General features: G+C 50.1%; 1 protein-coding gene across 10 annotated transcripts in view; it reads right to left on the reverse strand.

Moving 5' to 3' along the window:
• Positions 1-489: 489 nt before the first annotated feature.
• Positions 490-18716, reverse strand: part of MBNL1 (muscleblind like splicing regulator 1) — a 65295-nt gene continuing 47068 nt past the window's right edge. For 7 of the 10 annotated variants that reach the window (XM_077785769.1, XM_077785768.1, XM_077785767.1 and 4 more), the window contains 7 exons: positions 15038-15295; positions 14110-14163; positions 13179-13332; positions 7797-7832; positions 7014-7108; positions 4028-4102; positions 490-3239 (listed from right to left, as the gene is read on the reverse strand). In XM_077785769.1, coding sequence (XP_077641895.1) covers positions 4046-4102; positions 7014-7108; positions 7797-7832; positions 13179-13332; positions 14110-14163; positions 15038-15295 — 654 coding nt within the window. In that variant the 3' untranslated portion in view covers positions 490-3239; positions 4028-4045. The remainder of the gene's footprint in view (positions 3240-4027; positions 4103-7013; positions 7109-7796; positions 7833-13178; positions 13333-14109; positions 14164-15037; positions 15296-18716) is intronic. The other 3 variants (XM_077785770.1, XM_077785771.1, XM_077785772.1) reach the window with 3 other exon arrangements.

The raw sequence follows: 18716 nt of genomic DNA on the forward strand, positions 1-18716 counted from the left end.
GAACTTTTATTAGGGCAATTTCACTTTATTTTTTCCATACAGCAAGGTCAACTATAGCAGTAATAATAAAATAAGCATAAACCCAAATTGCAGCCCAGGACAGAGTACGTAACTGGAGCAACTACAAGCAAAGTAAGTCTGTGGTTACGTAAGAGCAAACCCAAGCGCCCGTCCTTCCAGCAGATGGCCCGGGGGCTGAGAGGCTCGTTAATGAATTAATTACCGATTGCTGCGAGCCCAGCCCCAGCCCGCTCCCAGCCTTGGCACGCACAGGGTGGCCGGGTTCCTGCAGCGCTTCCTGCCAGGGAACATCTCCCGGGCTGTTCTCACCTGCTGAAAGAACAGGAGCACTACAGCGAGAAAAGAATCCCCTACCTACAGCTACGGGTGCTGTTCCGTTTGCCTGTCCGTGGTTGAACTCCGTGAATGTCAGTATTCGTTTTGAAGAATCTTTTTTGTGAACAAGAAACCACTGAAATTGTCAGAAACTGGTTTGAATAGCATATATCTTTAATATATTTTGATACTTTAAACATGCAGTAGAATTTGAATAATGTACGGAATATCTGAGCCATGATTCCCTGGATGGGCTGAAGTACCTGCTTTTTTTTTTCTTTTTTTTTCTTTTTTTTTTTCCTTTTTTTTGTTTCTTAATGATTTTCAGGCAGATTTGACCCAGTGGAGCTTCTGTCAGTCATGAGATCTCAGAAGGATGGCAGATCTTTCCAGCTGAAAAAATCCTGGCAAACTACAAGCTGTCCACATAAAGCAAAGCAACTTTTTGGAAGGGGGATGGAGTGCTAACTCTGTGCCACTTTTGCAAGCAATTTTGTTCAGCCTGTCATTTTATTTAGCCTTAACAAAACTCCTTGTAATTATAGACATTTTTATTCAAAATAAGATCTTACTATTATACAGGTTTCTCTCTTTTTTGACTATATACAGAAGTGCAAAAAGTCAACCTTCGCTCTCGACGTCCCAACTGCAGCATAATCAACCCTCAAGAGTTTGCACACACACACTAGGATTCTTGTTACGTAAACTTTGAGTATTTGGATTATCAACAAAAAGTCCCTTGATCTATTGATTATGCAGCTTATTTATAACAAGGCCTGATATTCAGGGATTTCAAAAAATATTTAAACAATATTTTAACATTTGAAATGGATACAGTAGAAAATAAATTTTATTCTAATATCTAGGAACTAGATTTTTTTTTTCTCATAATAACTAATTACAAACAAAATAAATCATCAAAATATTACTCAATTGTCTGCCAGGATTGTTGCCATAGCAACAACTTAACTTCTTACTTAGCAATGATTATATAATTATAAGATATCCATATAAAAGATCTTTGTTCTTTGAATGAAAACTAGACAAGAACTAACAATGACTGACATTCTTACATTGTCGTATTAGATCAGTAAAATAGAAATCATTTAGTTAACAATAATACGAATACTCATAAGACACTACATATAGATTCCAAACTGAGTATGTTATGAAGAAAACTACTTTTTTTTTTTTTGTATTTTGAAAAAGCCATCAGTAAACTCTAATAAAACAAAATTCTATGAACTGAAATGGTATCAACTGATAATAGAAAATGAAAACGAGCTAATAAATGTAAGAAAACTACACTTTTAACAAGAAAAAAATAAGTAAATTCTCTATGGTAAGTCACTACAATAACATGTGAAGTCACCTATACTTTCTTAACACGATTGAAATTACATTGGTATGGGTTTTAACCCGTAATGTAATAATCTAAGGCTTTAATAGATGTACAGTACAATCAGGAAAATCAACACATCATTCTTGTCTATAAAGCATCTCTCTCAAGCATAAAAACTCGCAGTAAACTCGGAGTATGGCGAGTTCTACAACTGAACCCGCGCCTCTCCCTCCCTGCCCACCTGGGGCCTGGCCCCAGGCAGCCCCTGGCTGAACAGAGCAAAAATATCCTTTACTGGCTGCAACATCCAAACCACAAAAAGGAATTCCTTTGGATGAATCCATTCTTAGAACTTGAATGCACATCTATTTGTTTGTTTTTATTTTGTAAAGGCTTTCTAAGGCTATAAGCAGTTAATCTGAACAAAAAAAAAATCACATATAAAACTCACCCGAGTATTAACCCACCCAATTTCTACACTAACGTCTCATTTGTCCTATTTTGGTTTGTCATGCATCTGCTGTCAGTGCTTCTGCGTCTTTGTTTAGAGTCGCCGCGGACGCGGGACTTGATGAATTAAAGTGAAACCCATCTCTGCAAAGCATTTATAGTCCTTGTGACTCCTGACAGAGGCTATAAATAGAGCAAAAGAAGTTCCTCAAACATTTGTTACTGTGTCTCAGAAATGGCTTTTCCCTTTGCAGCTCACCTTTTACAGTAACTATGCATAAATAGGGCATACAACGCCTTGGGAGAGTTTACAGATAATGTTGTCCATAAGGGTTATGCACAGCTGGAGCATCTCTCTGGTGCTGCCCACTGGCTGTGAGGAGCAATTGGCCATTTCTGAGACAGCTTTGGTTTGAAACAGAACGGTGCCCTTTGACTGATCGGTACTCATCAAGTCAGTGAAAACGTGGTTCTGAAAATAACACTGCAGAAATAATACTCTGATGGATGTACAGTCTATGGCACTTCATGAGAATCCTTAACAACGTGGTACTTAAAGCCATTGATGTGCTTTAAAATATACACAGTTGTGGTTTTGCTTGGCACATTCATCTCTGTCAGATTCCTCTCTTCTCATTTCTTACAATCTATTACATTAAAAATATTACTCTTAAAACAAAAATTACTGTGCATGCACGCTCTCGTCTATAATGGCAATTTTAAATACAAGGTGCACCTTTGTTATTTGTAAACCTTGAAAGAAATAAACTTACTTTAAAAAATTATATCTTGGTCTACAGACGTACCAATACATAATAGATTGTGGCGCAGCATCGTCGGCCTTTCGGGCGGGCGCGGGGCTGCGGGAAAGGCGGACGGTGCTGCGGCCCGGACAGCACGATCACCTCAGCACAAATATCAATTCAATGTACAAAGGAGATAGGCAACAGTGTGCAGTGGAGTCCCACGGCCTCGCTTCGTCTCGTTAACATGCAATGTGTGATGTCACTGCTGAGGGGTTCCCAGTGCTGCTGGACAGTATTTACAAACGTTATGGCTAATGAGCTCGGCCTCTTCCCACCCAAATCGGCCTCTTCGCCGCGGATACCATCTGGGAAGGGAAGAGCACAGAGTGTTCTGGGCACAGCCAGGACGGTGTCACACACAGCAGCCCCAGCTTCACACGCGAGGCTGTGGCCCTGCAGAGCCCTCCCATCCCATCCCATCCCATCCCATCCCATCCCATCCCATCCCATCCCATCCCATCCCAGCCCATCCCAGCCCACCCCACCCCCTGCCATCCGCCCTCCCTGCATCACTCCAGCCGTTCAACGATGGTTATGCTCAGCTGAAAGAGCCGCCATGATAACCAACCCACTGTGGCCAGAGAGTCAATCCTCACCCTCAGAAATAATTCCATTATGGCCAAGGAATTCAATAAAAACACAGCAGAAATGGAGCACAGGAGAGAGAAAGGTAACTCAAACGAGGAGCCATCAAGGGGAATCTCACAACAGGAGAATTATGAGTTTCCAAACCCAGGGAATGCTGGGGTTCCAAATGTTGAGATTTAAAATTCTGAAGAGAACCTGATGGAATCACCTTCTCCCCAGGGCTACCCCTCAGCTCAGGTCAGTGCTGAGGCCACCACAGAGCGAACATAAACCTTTGTGAACCCCGATTTTGCTGGGTGGGCTTGTACAAACTAACATGATGTGGCCACTGGTATCTGTGGGATCTCCCCTTGGAGAGGAATGGCTCCTCAGAGGGGGCAGAGCCTCTGCCCCCAGAGCTTACTGGTTTTCTTAGAAAGAAGACAAAAACATTCTGTCCCTTACAGCAATAACCTGCACACATAAGGGTAAGAAAAAATACAGCAACAACATATTGGGAACTTACTGTTTGATGACCAAATGTCTACATCTGTGTAACATACTTGTGGCTAGTCAGATGTTCGGCAGATATTATGGGTATCTACAGGTAAGAAATGTAAACAGTGAGTGACAGGTGCAAGGAGCCCACCCAGAGGCACAGCATTTGCTACAGAACATCAGTTTGGGAAAGGGAGGATCAGCTGTGAGTTGGTGCATTTATATTGTAACTATAAGTTAAAGTCAACTGAAGTGCTACAATAGCAACTTATAACTGGAAAACACTGGGTTAATACTACTGGACAAATACAAATAAGTATTACTGGTTGTTCAGGAAATAGGAGAAGTTAACATCTACAAGTCATGCAGTGCAGTAATTGAAAATAGCCCTTTTTGTTGGCCTACACAAAATTCTGTGCTTTCAGTGTCTCAGACGGTGAATTCTACAGTGGCCTCTCTCCAGTGTGATTTTGTGAAGTGCTCACTGCTGTCACTGTCACTGTCCTGGGTTCTGAATGCCAAGCCTACGATCCCTGGGCGTGATTACCATGGCTGGTGGAAGTGCGTGGCTCAGAAGAGCCCCGTCCTCCCCGCAGCGCTGCGGCACCGCGCGGAGCCGCCGGCACGCCAAGCCTCCCGAGCAGGGACCGGCCCCCAGCGTGCTCGGCTGCACAAGCAGCACCGGGCACGCGGCTCCAGGTGCCCCTCCAGCAGAGCAGGCTGCGCCGGGGCCAGCTGCCAGCAGTGCCACTGGCGGGTGACGCTGCGCCCTGGCTGTGGTCACGGCGGCACCCAGCCCCGCAGCGCCCAGGGGAGCAGGGAACCACGCTGGGGCCAGGACACAACACGGATTTGCACAATCCCAAATGGCCGTGGCACTTGGAAAGACCCTTTTTCCTGACGGGCACCAGGGATGGCCCGTGAATCTGCCCAGGCAAGACAATGGGGGCTTCTTCTCAACTAACTCCCTGGCAGGACCTGCTGCTGCTTTTCCACCCACGTGCCCTCTCCTCCCCTGGCAGCTCGCACATCCCAGCATTCCAACTCCACAGAAACGGGCTTGGAGCAGAATGAAGCTTCTCATACCATGTTTTCCTGCTGCTGCAGGACAGGCTGCGGCACCCGGCTGGAGCAGCATCAGGGGCAGTGCTGTCGAACAGACCAAGGACCTTCCGCACCAGCCCGGGAAGATGGAGGGCCACATCTTTAGCCTTTGGCATGCAGGCACACGGCATTGGGTGGCATTAAATACCTTCAGCATTGCTCACATGGCATATACATATATGGGCATATATGTATATATGGAGGTTTGGCTGCAGACTGCACTAAGTGTGTTATGAGGCTCTGGGGAGGAAAGGCATGAAATGACCAGATTCTACAGGAGGAGGTTTTCCCTGTGATCTCCCTGGGAAGTGCATGGCTACTAACAGAGAGAGGATTTTAAAATAATGACTTTTTCTGTGGCTTGTCTTGCTCTCACAACCCTCAGGTCATGCACAGGATACAGAGACACACTGGAAGTAACTGTCTGGTGCAATAAACTACAATATTAAGAGACTTTGGGCATACAGGAGGTTGTTTGCTGAGGTGGCACATATGCAGAGGTAGCCCCACTTGTGAACTAGCTTTTCAAAACGCAAATTCTTAGGCAAGTTTAAAGCCCTGAGTGAGCTGTTCGTTCAGCAAACATTTCTCAAGAGAAGAAAGTGCTAGCTGCTGAGCAGACTAACCTGGGCTGCTTTTGGAATTCTACAATATCCAGGTTCCTTTGGAGCTCGGGATGTGCACGCCTAGGTGTCACTGGTGTCACTGCAATGACGCCATTTGGGAATTGTGTTTTTGAGAGATGAGGAAGCAGACAGGTTAACGAGGGATGTACAGCTGGGGCAGCACAAAATGGTAAAGGTTGAAGCCAAAGGCCCTGGGGCTCACTCTGCAGCTCTGGTGTCCTGAGGAGCCACCTGTCCTGAGGCAGGAGCCGAGTGCGTCAGGTAAGCCTGCCTTAACACTGGCATTTACCTGCACAGGAGCAGAGCTGCACAACGCTGAGGAGAAGCTGGAGCTCCCTTTCTAAGGGGCACACATGTGATCCCATTGAGCTGGAAGCAAGACCTGCATATCAGACCAGAACTGACAGCTTCATGGCATGGACAACTAACTGCCCAGCAAACCTCAAAAAATAATTAGCTTTTAGAAGAGGAACAGGAAAACTCTTTAAAACGTTTTTATTGTTGCACTTTCAGCCAGGCGTTGTACAGAAATCTGCTTTTCTGACAGCATCCTGTGCTCAGGTGCAGCTCCAGCCGCTCCTCTGGGCCAGGGACTCATCTTTACAGCATTGGTTCTGGCTTTCCTGGGAGGACTTCTAATCACTTACGTGGCAAAGCATTACTCTCATATTCCTGAAATACATCCAAACATGGCAATGACTGGGGTGGCTATTGAGAAAAAAACCCAGACTCTAATGGGCATTTTCTTATCTGAGCTCTGTTCAAAGCAATGGGCCACGCCAAGGAGAATCACAAGGCTGCAACAAAGGCTTCAAGGAAGTTTCTGTGTGGCCCATGCTCACAGTGTTTTGTTTTACGCTTGGAAGAGGAGAGTCAGAACATGTCTGGACTGCTAAACTCAGACTGGAAGAACCTGCAACCCCTCTGCACAAAGACTCCCCTGGCTTTCCCTGAGTTCTGCGCTGAAAGGAGCTGTTGGCTCCACAGAAATGGAAATAAATCATGGGTTTGTGTATTATCCCTTGCTCTTTGCATCCCTGAGAGCAGAAATAAGCAGCATGGCCCATAAATGTCAAGACTGAGTCAGAAACCCTATTGTCAATTATTTTTAGCATCAGAAATGGAACTGCAGCACCTTTGGAGCACAGCTAAGGGCTGATTAAGCCGTGCTGCAGCTCTCTGAGAGAATGTGTAGGCCAACAAGAGGTCAGATCCAAACCCCCATGCTCATTAAAGCACCGATTTCGAGTCGTCTGTAAGGAACAAAGCTGTAAATTAGCAAACCTGGTTGGCTGTGGCTGTTGCAGCGAAGGGAACACTTGTGGCAGATGTTGTTGCTGCAGACACAGTGGCTGGCGTAGCACCGTGCACCATGGGAACTTTCGGAAGGAAAATCAAATAAGCAAACGTACAGAAGAGTGGAGCAGAATGGGACCAGAGCGCCACGTGGCAGGGCCATTGAGCATGGTTCACCACAGCGAGAAGCCCGAGACACCATGGCCAGCGCGTGACATGCAACCACAGTGCAAAGCAGGACAACATTCCGGGACAGGGGGAGGGAGGTGAAAGAGAAAAAAAAGGGGAAAACGCTTGTTACCATCAAATCAAGAAAATCGACACAAACAAGCTTAACCGTTTCAATATGAAAAACAACAGGAGAGTTTTTTTCAATGCCCTTATATTTACAAATTTTTGTCTTTTAAAAATTCAACCCAAATATTTACTGCTAGCAGAAATTAATCTTGTAGAAGGACAGAATACAGCTATGTGGCTATGGTAAGATACAGTCTTTAGTTAACACAAGATAGTTTCTAAACACTGGAACTCATAGTCCAGTCAAAATCCACCAAGGAACAAAGTGCAATTAAAAACTGCTGTACAAAATTAACATCTACGTCTCCGTGTCAATTAAATAAAACAATCACATTTAATTGACAGGTGTTAGTGCAGGAGGCTCGGGGAGATGGACTGGCACAAGGGCTGTACATTAAATCTAGCAGTGGATTTTGAGGGTCTGTGAGCTGCACCACAGGTTTAAGATAATCAAGAAACAAAGCTGGCACCTACCAACACTTGTAGCGGGTGTCATGCACAATATTGAGCCTGCTCATCATGCATTGCAACAGGAAGGTGGATTTGGAAAGGGAAAAGAATTAAAACAACCCATCACACGTGTAATTAGAAATTTCATTGAACAAAGAAGAAAAATTGTTATTACGGGCACAGTGGCATGTAACTGTCAGCACAATCAAACCATACAATAGCACAGTGATCCGTCAGAACGAGGCCTCGGGGACAGGGCAGCACACAGAGCTGTGCTGGGACCCTGCTGGCCTTCCTCAGCTCCAGCTCACAGCTCCTGAAACCTTTCTGCCTTTTGACACAAGCCTTGTCATGGCCCTTGCCCTGCTCTTCTCAGATCAAAAGAGATGCTTCAAACTCACCCTGCCTGCGGTCCTCAGTGAGGTACCAGGGACCAGGCCCTGCTGTCCTTGTTGGAGCCATCCAGGCAGATGGACAGTGGGAGGTGACACCTCTCCTCTCCTCTCCTCTCCTCTCCTCTCCTCTCCTCTCCTCTCCTCTCCTCTCCTCTCCTCTCCTCTCCTCTCCTCTCCTCTCCTCTCCTCTCCTCTCCTCTCCAGTGCCCAGGGAATGTCTGGGAATGTCCAGTGAGTGGGCAGGCAGGGCTTTGGCTGCCCCTGAGCCCTGGGGCTGCCAGAGAAGGGGCAGTGCCCCAGCCTGTGCCCCACACATGCAGTGGCTGGATGGTCACAGTGCCTGTGTAGCTCCTGGTGACACCCCACAGCCCCTGCTCGGCCTTTTGCTCTGCGTTGTAGGATGTATTGTAAGCTGCTGGTGCTCACAGCCCCAACTCCCTGCACACACACACCTGGGCAGTTCTGCCCTGCAACCAGAGCCAGGAGCAGGAAGGTCTTTTTAGGATCATTCTGGCATCATTTTTAAGTATCACCAAGTTGGCAATTCTCTTTATGTTACACAGCAAAATGCCATCCACCAGACTAATCTCACAATCTTCCATTTCTGCTTCCAAGATGAAAAACGTATACTGACCTTCCAGAATATCCATTTTTAATAAATTATTTACTTTTTAATTTAACAAGTAACATTTATTAACACTGTTAATGATAAGTGGGAGAGCAGAAACGGAAATAAACTCTGGAATCTGGGAATGAGACTGCAGTCGAAATGGAAACGTGTTCTAGCAGGCTGCCAGAGGCAGCCAGGCAGTGCTGGCCTGTGACATCCCGTGGCTGTGTGGGGACAGGGAATGGCTCCAGCCGTGCCAAGCGCTGCAGGGGATGCTCAGCCCCAGGAGCATTTAAGTATGCAGGGAAGAAGCTGGCCAGTTTAATTACTGCTGGGGCCAAGGTTATCCTCTGTCACTGCTGTATCTGTACAGCAACAAGGGCAAGGGCATCATCATGCTTCCTAAGTACTCCTCTGTGCCATGCAAGAGACTGAGGACACTGGCAGAGGGTAGAGGGAGGGTGCCTCTCCTGACCTCCCCTGGCACAAATCACGGCTGAAGCCAATGGGATCACTTGCAAGATAAAAAATGGAGCAGAATTTGGGTAAAAAGCACAACCAGTAAGCAGAACTGCTTTCCTGGTCCCCCCCGTGGGCGCTCAGTGGGGCTCCAGAGGAGCTGAGCTGTGGCTGAGCTGTGGCTGAGCTGTGGCTCTGCAGGAGTGCCCTGCTCACACGCTGTGCACCCTGCAAGGTTCCTTCCCTCCATGCACCAGTGCCCTCCCTGCACCTGCTACATCAGCTGGGCATTGCAGCCACTCTGAAACATCCTGCAACGCTCTTCAGTTCAAAGCTCCACACTTCAGTCTCAATGAGCACCATTAACATTACAACCAGTGCACACAGTTTTTGAAAGGGAATTAAAGCAAATGAATGTGAGGCAGAAAGTAGAACGCTTGCTGGGGTGGCATAATGCCCAAACACAGATATTATGCTTTGTGACCCTCTTACCAGTAATAAAAATAATTTTTGATATGATCTTAATATTCCACTTGACTTCAGAAGCTTTGACTGACTGATGAGAACACATGAATAATGAATGTGCACTTTCAATGTTCCTTGGCTGTTCAGCACAAGGCAGAACTTTAATTTGAGGATATTCTGACTTAACTGACCATAACTTCATAAGCAGATTATTTTTGCAGCACAATAAAACTATTTCTATAAATATTCTAGGTTTACTGTTGTTTTATTTATTTATTCTTTTTTCTCTCCTGTATTATTTCCCTCAGCCTATTTTTTCTGCCCAACCTACTAAAGCCTAATTAAAAACAACACTCCAGAGAGCACAGGCGCTCCTGTGGAGGTGAGCAGTGGTGTGTGACCTTTCCCTCCCCAGTGTGTTGGGGGAGAGCAGTGGTTTTGCATAGGCCCACAGCCCCAGGGAGGAAAGTGCTTTAGTAAAGCCTCTGTGCATTGAGTCACAGGCAGGAACAAGGGAGTCTCTGGTGCTGAAGCTGGAGTAACTGAACAAATACACAAGGGGTTATCATGATGCAGCCTTTCCTCACTGGCTCTGGGGCTCAGCTGCCAGCTGCAATCCTGCCCCTTGCACTGCAGCAGGTGCCAGCTCCTGGGAGCATCCTGCCAGCCTGGCCCTTCCTCTGGAGGAGCTCGCTTCTCTGGCCACTCTGGTCCCCTGGGGACACACCTGGGGCAGAACAGCTGCACCCACACTCCTGAGGAGATGGGAGCACTGGAGGCACTGGAGGTCACCAGCTGCCCCCAGGGCACTGCAGCCAGGACATGGAGCAGGCGAAGGGCTGAGGACCTGGAGCTCTGCACATTGGCAGCAGGAGGGTCACCCACGTCTGCCGAGGTGCCCCAGCTGGCAGCCGGGACCCAGGGAGCAAACCCAGGCATGGCAGGGTTTGCAGGCCTGCCTCCTGCCTCGGCAGACTAACTCCCTCATCCCACCAGCACAAACGGTCCTGGTTCTCTCCTGCAGCACCCCTGAACTCCCCTCTCAGCCTGGGGACAGCTTCCAGCAGCCACGGTTTGGGGACACCTCAGGAGGAGGGGAGCTGTGCAGAGGGAGCTTTAGCTGGGAGAGCTGATATGAATGTCTGAAGAACATTTAATCACTTAGGGCGTGCTGGAGTGCAGTGTCCACCCCCAGGCATGGATGTTTCCTGGATGTGCTTCACATCCCTGGCACAGCCAGCCAGGACAATGCCTTACAATTCATAAGAGGTATCTGAGGCTTTCTGGGTTATCAGTGGGAGAACATGAGGAGTGAAGTGCCCTGCAGAGGGGAGGGTCCTGCCCAGCTCGCCCACAGGGGACCAACCCTGGGCACACCCACCCTGTGGAGGCTCTGCAGGTGTCCTGCCCTGCAGCCCTCCTGCACACTCTGCCTGGAGCAACTGGGAACACAAACAAGCACTTACACCTTGGCTGTTTGAACCTGAAAAGTGTCACTTTAATTCAGATCCCACTGAGCTGCCCTGGCCCTGCTCCGTGGCCGTGGAGCTGGGGGCACCCACGCTCTGTGCTCTCCGTGGTTTCGCAGGGACAGATGGAGAAACTCTGTTTCCAGGTGACTGTGCCCAAACAGGAACTGATCCCGCTTCTTTTGGAGCGGGAAAAACTAAAAAGGGCAAGGTGCCCAAGACACTTTTCAAACTTTTTGGAAAGTACTGGACTACTGGGAAGCTCAAACTGCAGCTATCTGAAAAATATAAAGAGAGAATTTATAACAGCTCAGGCTAAAAACTCACTTTTCTTGTGTAACATACACTAAACTTCAGTGGTCAGGAAAGGCCTAATGAAGCCTCAAGAACCACTGCCAAGCTCCTGGAGGCTTCAGTGGGGATCTGCTGGAGGAAGAGCTGAGGCAAGGTGTGTCACTGACATGAAAGACCCCAGTCTATGATGAGGTGCAAATGGGGTCTGGCACACACAAACCACAACCCCGGCTCCTGAGTTTGAAGGGGAAGTACAAAGGCAGCTCCAGCATTTCCAGAAACCATCCAGACCCTTGCTGCTTTCATGGAAGCTGGAAAATTGCAGTTTATGGACTCCACTGGTGATGCTGCGCCAAGAGAGATGTATGAATTGTTTAACATTCATGGGAAGGATTCTGAGTCTATCTGGATGGGGCTCTGAGCAATCTGGTCTATTGGAAGGTGTGCCCCCATGGCAGGGGGTCTGCAATGAGGTGGTCTTTAAGGTCCTTCCCAACCCAAACCACTCAGTGGTTCCGTGAGTCTGTGACTGCACATGTATTTTTATATGAATTTTAATGTGTGGGCTAAGGATCTGACCTGCAGCTTACCCATCCCATCTTGCTATTGACTCTAGCAAGCTTTGCAACATTTACTGATACGTTTCAGTAGCTGTAATTCATTTTTGAATTTTTAAAATGCACTAGATCAAGAAACGGAATTTTGTGCCATTTAAAGTACACGTGTTGGTTGCATGCCAGGTCAAGACACAACAGTAAAGGGCATTATACTGATCTCCTGGGAACATACTTGTCGAAGATGTTTAGGATAAAATCCTTTAAATTTCTGGGTAGGGACTGATTAGCTCTATTCCTTCCCCTTCCCAGTCTGCATTATGAAGGGCTGTCCTCACAGACTCTTTCCCATTTCTGAGTACAGATCTATCAGCTGGACACCTCCTGGAATGATGGTGCTGCTTTAGGTGTAACAAACTACCTCAGCTGTGTAACTGAGGGCAGGAGCTCCCAGGACACACTGGAGATCACTTCTCATGCAGTGCCATCGGCAGAACCAAAGCACAGACTCCAACTTTATGTCCCATCCCTAGTCCTCCAAAAGGATTTCTGCTTGGTCCATAGCACAGGCATCAACTCTTCAGCGATTACACCAGGACTCTTGTGAGGACAAGCACTTGGCTTTCCTCAGTCCAAGACCAGCCCTGAGACATCAGTGGTGGAGGTGTGCAGGTTTGTGATTCTCCACCCGTGAGACTGCCTGTGCCACCTGGGATCACTGCACCCCATTAAAACCCCACTAAAAAACCCCTTCGTGTGTGTGACTCAGAGCCACCAGTGCCAAGGCCAAGGGGTCTTACAGGGAAACAAGCACGACAGCTGAGGGATGTGGAAGGAAGAGCAGTTAATCCAGGGAAAGAGGAAGGAGAGAGGAGATTTCAAATTCTGATTTGGGGTGACAGAGCATGGTGCTGATTTTGTGTTAGACTGGAAAACACCCACCCAGCTTCTGCGAGGAGCAGAGAGAAGCCAGCGCTGCCGGCAGCCCGTCCTGTGCCCAGGGGCACGGGGCACTGCTGTGCCCTGGCTGGAGGGGCTGCCCGTGCCTGCCCTCCAGCACACACCACGTTTGCACCAGCAACCAACAGCTGTGTCCTAGTGTGCTTTCCCCAGAAATCCCCCTGCTCCCGCCCCTGGAAAGGCACCAGTGATGCACTTACCTGGTGGGAGAAAGGCTGTATGCTGCTGTAACTGCATGTTGGCAAGAGCTTGCTGGTATTGGAAGATACCAGTGTTAAAGACTGCGGTGGCACCATTGGTTTTTTCAAGCGCAGGCCTCTTTGGTAAGGGGGGAAGTACAGCTTGAGGAATTCCCTGAATGGTGGATGGGTATAAAAATAAAGTCCAGTAACAAAAAGAAAAAAAAAAAAGGGAGGGGTGGGTGGGGTGTGGAGGAGGATGGGAGGGAGGGAAGAAGGGAGGAGAAAAGGAGAGAGAAAAAGGAAAAAAGAAAAATCAGTAGAAGGCAAAATAACCAGGCAGCACCATGTTTCTCCATGAGCAAGCAAGCGGCATAGCAGACTGAACTACCAAATAAAAGGCGAGGGAAGAGCTTTCCAGGGAGCACCATTTGCCTACACTAGAGCGGCACAGGGACCGGCGGGACAGCCGCCACGGGCACCGCATCAGTGCCACGCCACGGGAAAGCTTCGGGCTGGGCCAGGAGCCAGGCTCTCGGGGAAGCAGCACTGCTAGCTCCATGAGGATCACACGTAGAAGCCATGTTAATAGTCACCGCCTGGAGTGGATGGCAGGGCCGCGGTGACACCCCAGTCCCCGGGCCCCAGCGCTGCCCGGGCATGCAGAGCGCGCCGCATGCCGGCCCCGGCCGCCTCCGCGCCACCAAGCCATGCCAACGCCCCTGCGCCGGCACCCGGGAGGGGACAGGGGACAGGAGGGCAGGGGAGGGGACGGGAAGGGCCGGCAGGGCGCGGGGGCGGCGGGGAGGGCACCCGGCCTGGCCCACCGCCCGCACGCCCTTTCCGGGGACGTGGGGAGGGAAACCGGGATGTTCCATTTCTACACATTAACCCCAAACTCGACTCTACGATACAGCTACATGCCAAGCTAAAAGGTGAAAGGTCATAGTACCAGGTCAAAGGTTGCCTCGAGGGGTCGCTTCAGTGATTTGACAGCCGACTGAGTCTTAATTAGCAGGCAGCGAGCACATGATGGCAATGGCCAGTGGGGTCAAGCGCATTAACATAAACAGCAAGCAGAGGTGCGTCATGGGGGCAGCAGTGCATTTGGGGAGGTGAGAAAAAACAAATAAAAACAAATCACCGGATGCCGTGTACAACGGTAACAAGACTAGGCATGCAGGGCCCGACGGGCAGGGCAGCGGGGCGGCGGGGTGCCCACGGCCAGCCCCGGCCCCACCAGGGCCACGCCGGGTGGCCGCGGGGCTCACGGCCGCGCACAGCTGGGCACCCGCGGCCACCGCCTCGCCCCGCCGGCCCTGCCGCCCCCACCGTGCTCCGCTTCCCACACCCACGGCTCAGCACAGGCGGGACCCTCTGCCACCACAGCCCCCCAGTGCTGCCCTCGCCTCGCCAGCACACCTCAGGGGCCCAGGTCTGGCTGCTGCCGCGACGGGCACGGGACAGCCACCGCCAGCCCTCGGGGACACGGGACGGGGACAGCAGGAACATGGTCAGTCCACTTCAAACTACACCTCTACAAACACGGACTTACAGAAACTAAACATGGATTTATCTAGCTGTGCACACACACGGACACACAGCTGACCAGAGACACAGGCAGTACAGACACGCACACACGCGTGCACGCACAGAGGTACGCACAGCTACTCCGTACGTCGGCAGGCAAAATTAGTCACACACCTCAATGGTCTGGAACTACTTCACAGCACATCTGCACCACATGCTGAGGAAGCTCATTGCACCGTGTAGTGACCGGGGTCCCCAAGCACACGCACCCTCCTCAGCGAGGACAAACACACATCCACCATTGCCTCTCCTCAGTGTACGCCTACGTCCAGAAGTGCTCCCACACTCACCATGGCAGCTGCAGTCGCTGCTGCTTGGGCAGCTGCAGCTTGGTTAACCTGGTACTGGGCAGCCTTGATCTTGGCTTGCAGGTGTGCAGGAGGGTGAAAATATTTGCACTTTTCCCGGGAGCACCTCCCTTTGATGTAATCCATGCAGACGGTGACCGTGTTGTCGTTGGTGTCGATCATGGCGCTGTCGGCGGGGTGAGCGAAGCGGCAGTCGTTCTCTCCCCTGTTGCAGTTCCCACGCTGGTACTCCCGACATACCTGTGACACCAGGAAAAGAAAGCCACTTACTTTGGGTGATGGGTGCTGCAGGCACGGCTCAGGGCAGACACAAACTTTCTGAAAGTCTGTGAGAGCACCATGAGGAGGGCTCAGGAACCTGGCAGCAGAGACTGGCTTCTCCAGAGCCTCTTCTGATGTCAAGGAGCATGAACCCCACCATGATCAGAGCCAAACACACTGCAGGTGTCATTCTGGCTCCCCTTTAGCTGCCCAGGGGGCTGTTTCTGTCTCCATATGCTGTGGCTGCTCTCGGGCACCACCCCAGCACCCCAAGGCGCCCAGCCATGCTCTGCTGTGACCTGGCTGTGCTCGATGTGCTCATTGAGGTGATGGACGGTGTGTGGCCGTCCCCAGCGAGCCCCACCGGGTGGGCACTCTGTGTCCATGTGCCCCCACAATCCAGGAGCCTGCCAGGAGACAGCAGCCCAAGGCCACGGTGGTGGCACAGGCACTGTGCTGCCCAGCATCACCCCGGGGAGGTGGGGAATGGCTGTCACACGCCAGCAGCCAGCTGGGGCTGGAGGGCTCAGACGCTGCAGCTGCCTGGGTGACAGCCCCTGCAGGGTCCCCCTGGGCTCCAGCCAGCCCCGAGCCCACACAGACCCCAGGCCCCCAGCACCGCACACACAGACTGCCACCGGCATGACAAAACCCAGCCCCTCTGCACGGGTGCAAAACCCTGTGTCTGACAGACCAACGTGGGCTCCTGCCATGGTCACTTCTCCCCAGACTGCCACAAAAACAAAAACAACAAAAACACTTCACATTCCGGTTTTCAAAAGGCCATAGGATACAACGGCACAAAAGCAACCTGGTCTGCCCAAAAATAAAACCCTTTAGTAGATGGAACTTCCTGTTCAAGGTGGGTGCCTGTGAGCTTGGATCATAAGTATTTCCTCAAGAACCTTGGCTCTGATCGCTGCAACATCCCAGATTGGTGGTGGTTTGGTTTCCCTTTACCCCCACCAGCCCTCTGGCTGCCATTTACCCTCGTGCCACTGCCACTGCTCCCAGCAAATCCTCATGGTTATCAACTGCCCCCCCTGTAGGACCAGGACCAGGTTGAGTGTGAAAACATTTGTCCAAGGCTATTCCTGAACGTTCACAGGCTTTTTTCACGTGGTGACAGACTCCAGGTGTGTACTGGCACCTGAGCCACCTGAGCCAGGCCCAGCCCCTCCACGGCCCCTGCTCATCCCGTGCCCTCTTGCTCAGGGCTTGCAGAACAGATTCTGCAGCACACCAGAAACAGCTCAGGCAAATTCCTGGACTGGAAAAGAAGCACTGGCCTGCCAAGTAATCCTGCAGCCAGATCCCTTCCCTGGTCCAGTCCCCTCCAGTGACACATGCCAGCCAGCACAACCCAGAGCTGACCAGCTCCAAGAACTTCTAAGCTGCTTCTCTCTGGCAAAACATGGCATGCAAAACCAAGTGAAAAACAGCTTGGCTGTGGTCATTCCTGACTTTGGAACACCTCTAATAGAGAATAATAGCATTCCAACAGAAACAGCTGTTTTTGGTAAAGCATTAGGCAATTCCTTTTTCTCTCACTTCCCTGTCCTTCTTGCTTCTTTTCTAGTTCACTGAAGAACCACACTTTGTTCAAGAGATTTCCAACAGGGGAGGAGTGTGAGGAGAGCTGTGGAAAAGCCCGAAACCATGACACTTCCATCCTGAGATGCAGATTCTTTACAGGAGTGGCTGAAAACACTGGACACCCGACACCTGCATGCTGTCAGTATGAAATCCGGATGAAAGCAGTCACCGACCTCACTTTACCAAGACTCACATTCATTCAGGAGACGCAGCCTGCCCAACACAGCTGTGGTGTCTGCCTGCATCCCTGAGAACCCCAGGTGTGCTTACTGAGAGCTTTCAGCCTGGGAACAGCTTGGGGCTGTATGCCAGAACGTGTGCTGACTTAATTTCTGCCAGTGTATATCACTCTTGAAAATAAATATTTAAAAGTCTAAGCAGAACCAATCATATTCCAAGATTAGATGCTAACATCATTGTGGTTATTTTTCTCCAGGACAGTTCATTCCAAGGGAGAGTGAGTGGAGCCTTATAAAGCTCTGATCTCGCTGTAACAAATGGCAATGCCACAGCTGCAGCCCCGGGAAGAGCAGGTAGGCACTGCTGGCTCCTCTGGAAGGCAACAGCCACATCATACAGAATCTCCAAAATCCATTCTGCATTTCTGTAGCCTATAAAGTACATTCAAATATTTTGCTGTTCATAAAAATTACATGCTCGATTAGTGTTTGGATACTAAATTTGGATACTCCAGATCAGATGACCACTGTGCTGGAAAGCATTTGCAAATTATGTTCTCACCTACACGTTTCACTGTTTAAATTGGATTTTTAGAAGGGAAAAACAGTATTGTGACCCTAAGAGTGCTAGTCTAGCATCTCCCTCTCATGCAGAGGAGTTTGGCTCAGCAGTGCACCACTTCTCTGAACAGCAATATCAAGAGAAGGCAGCTTCCAGAGGGCCCAATCCTGCACGCCGAGGTCCCAGGTGACATCAGCTCCCTGTGCACAGCGCTCACAGCCTGCAGCCAGCACCAGGGCTGCCCTGGAGGGGCACACAAAGGGGTGTCCCTGCTTTCCAGGGTGCCTGGGGACAGTGGTACATCCTGCTTATGACCAGGATGCTTCTGAGCCCTCATGTCCCACCCTGACCAGCCCACGGGCACTGCAGGGCTGGAGGCACAATCAAACACAGCAGCTGATCTTGGCAGCACAACTCAAGGGGTTCCCACCATAGGTATTCTCCTCTCCATACTAATTTCCAAATCCATTATGATTTATTTATGAATTTACCTAATTGCATTTTGGTTTTAATCCACCTCTGGCAGGTGTCCATCATGAAACACAGTCCTCAAGGGAAAAACATCCCTGGGTGATTCCAGCAGCCACCTGTGTGCCAGCTCAGAGCCCGGCATGGCTGCCTCCCCTGCAATCTGAGCGTGCTTTGGGGAACGCTTCCCTCGGGGAAAACATCTCTAAAAAGGGAAATGATGTGATCCCACAGGAGGGTGACCTGTGGTGAAGTGAGCTCTGAGAATAGTGACAGCAGCAGCGGGAAATGCTGGCTGCCAGATGATCCTCCACACTGCTCCCAGCTCGCCCCTTCTGAGCAGCAGCTCGTCAGTCAGGGATGCAGCTAAGGAAAAGGAATTAATTTCCCTTGGAAGGAGAGTTCACCCCTGCTAGTGCAGATGCACAGGCAGAAAGAACAGAGGTACAATACAGTAGGCTGCATAAAACAGAGATCGTTCTTGCTCCTCCCAGCGTGCTCCCTGAGCTTAGTGAGCAGACCCAGTGCCAGGAGGGAGAGCAGCAGCAGCCGTGCAGGAGGCAGCAGCCTCGAGCCCTCACCCCGCCGTGCCCAG

Source organism: Lonchura striata, chromosome 10, assembly GCF_046129695.1.
Source record: "Lonchura striata isolate bLonStr1 chromosome 10, bLonStr1.mat, whole genome shotgun sequence".
Lineage (NCBI taxonomy): Eukaryota > Metazoa > Chordata > Aves > Passeriformes > Estrildidae > Lonchura > Lonchura striata.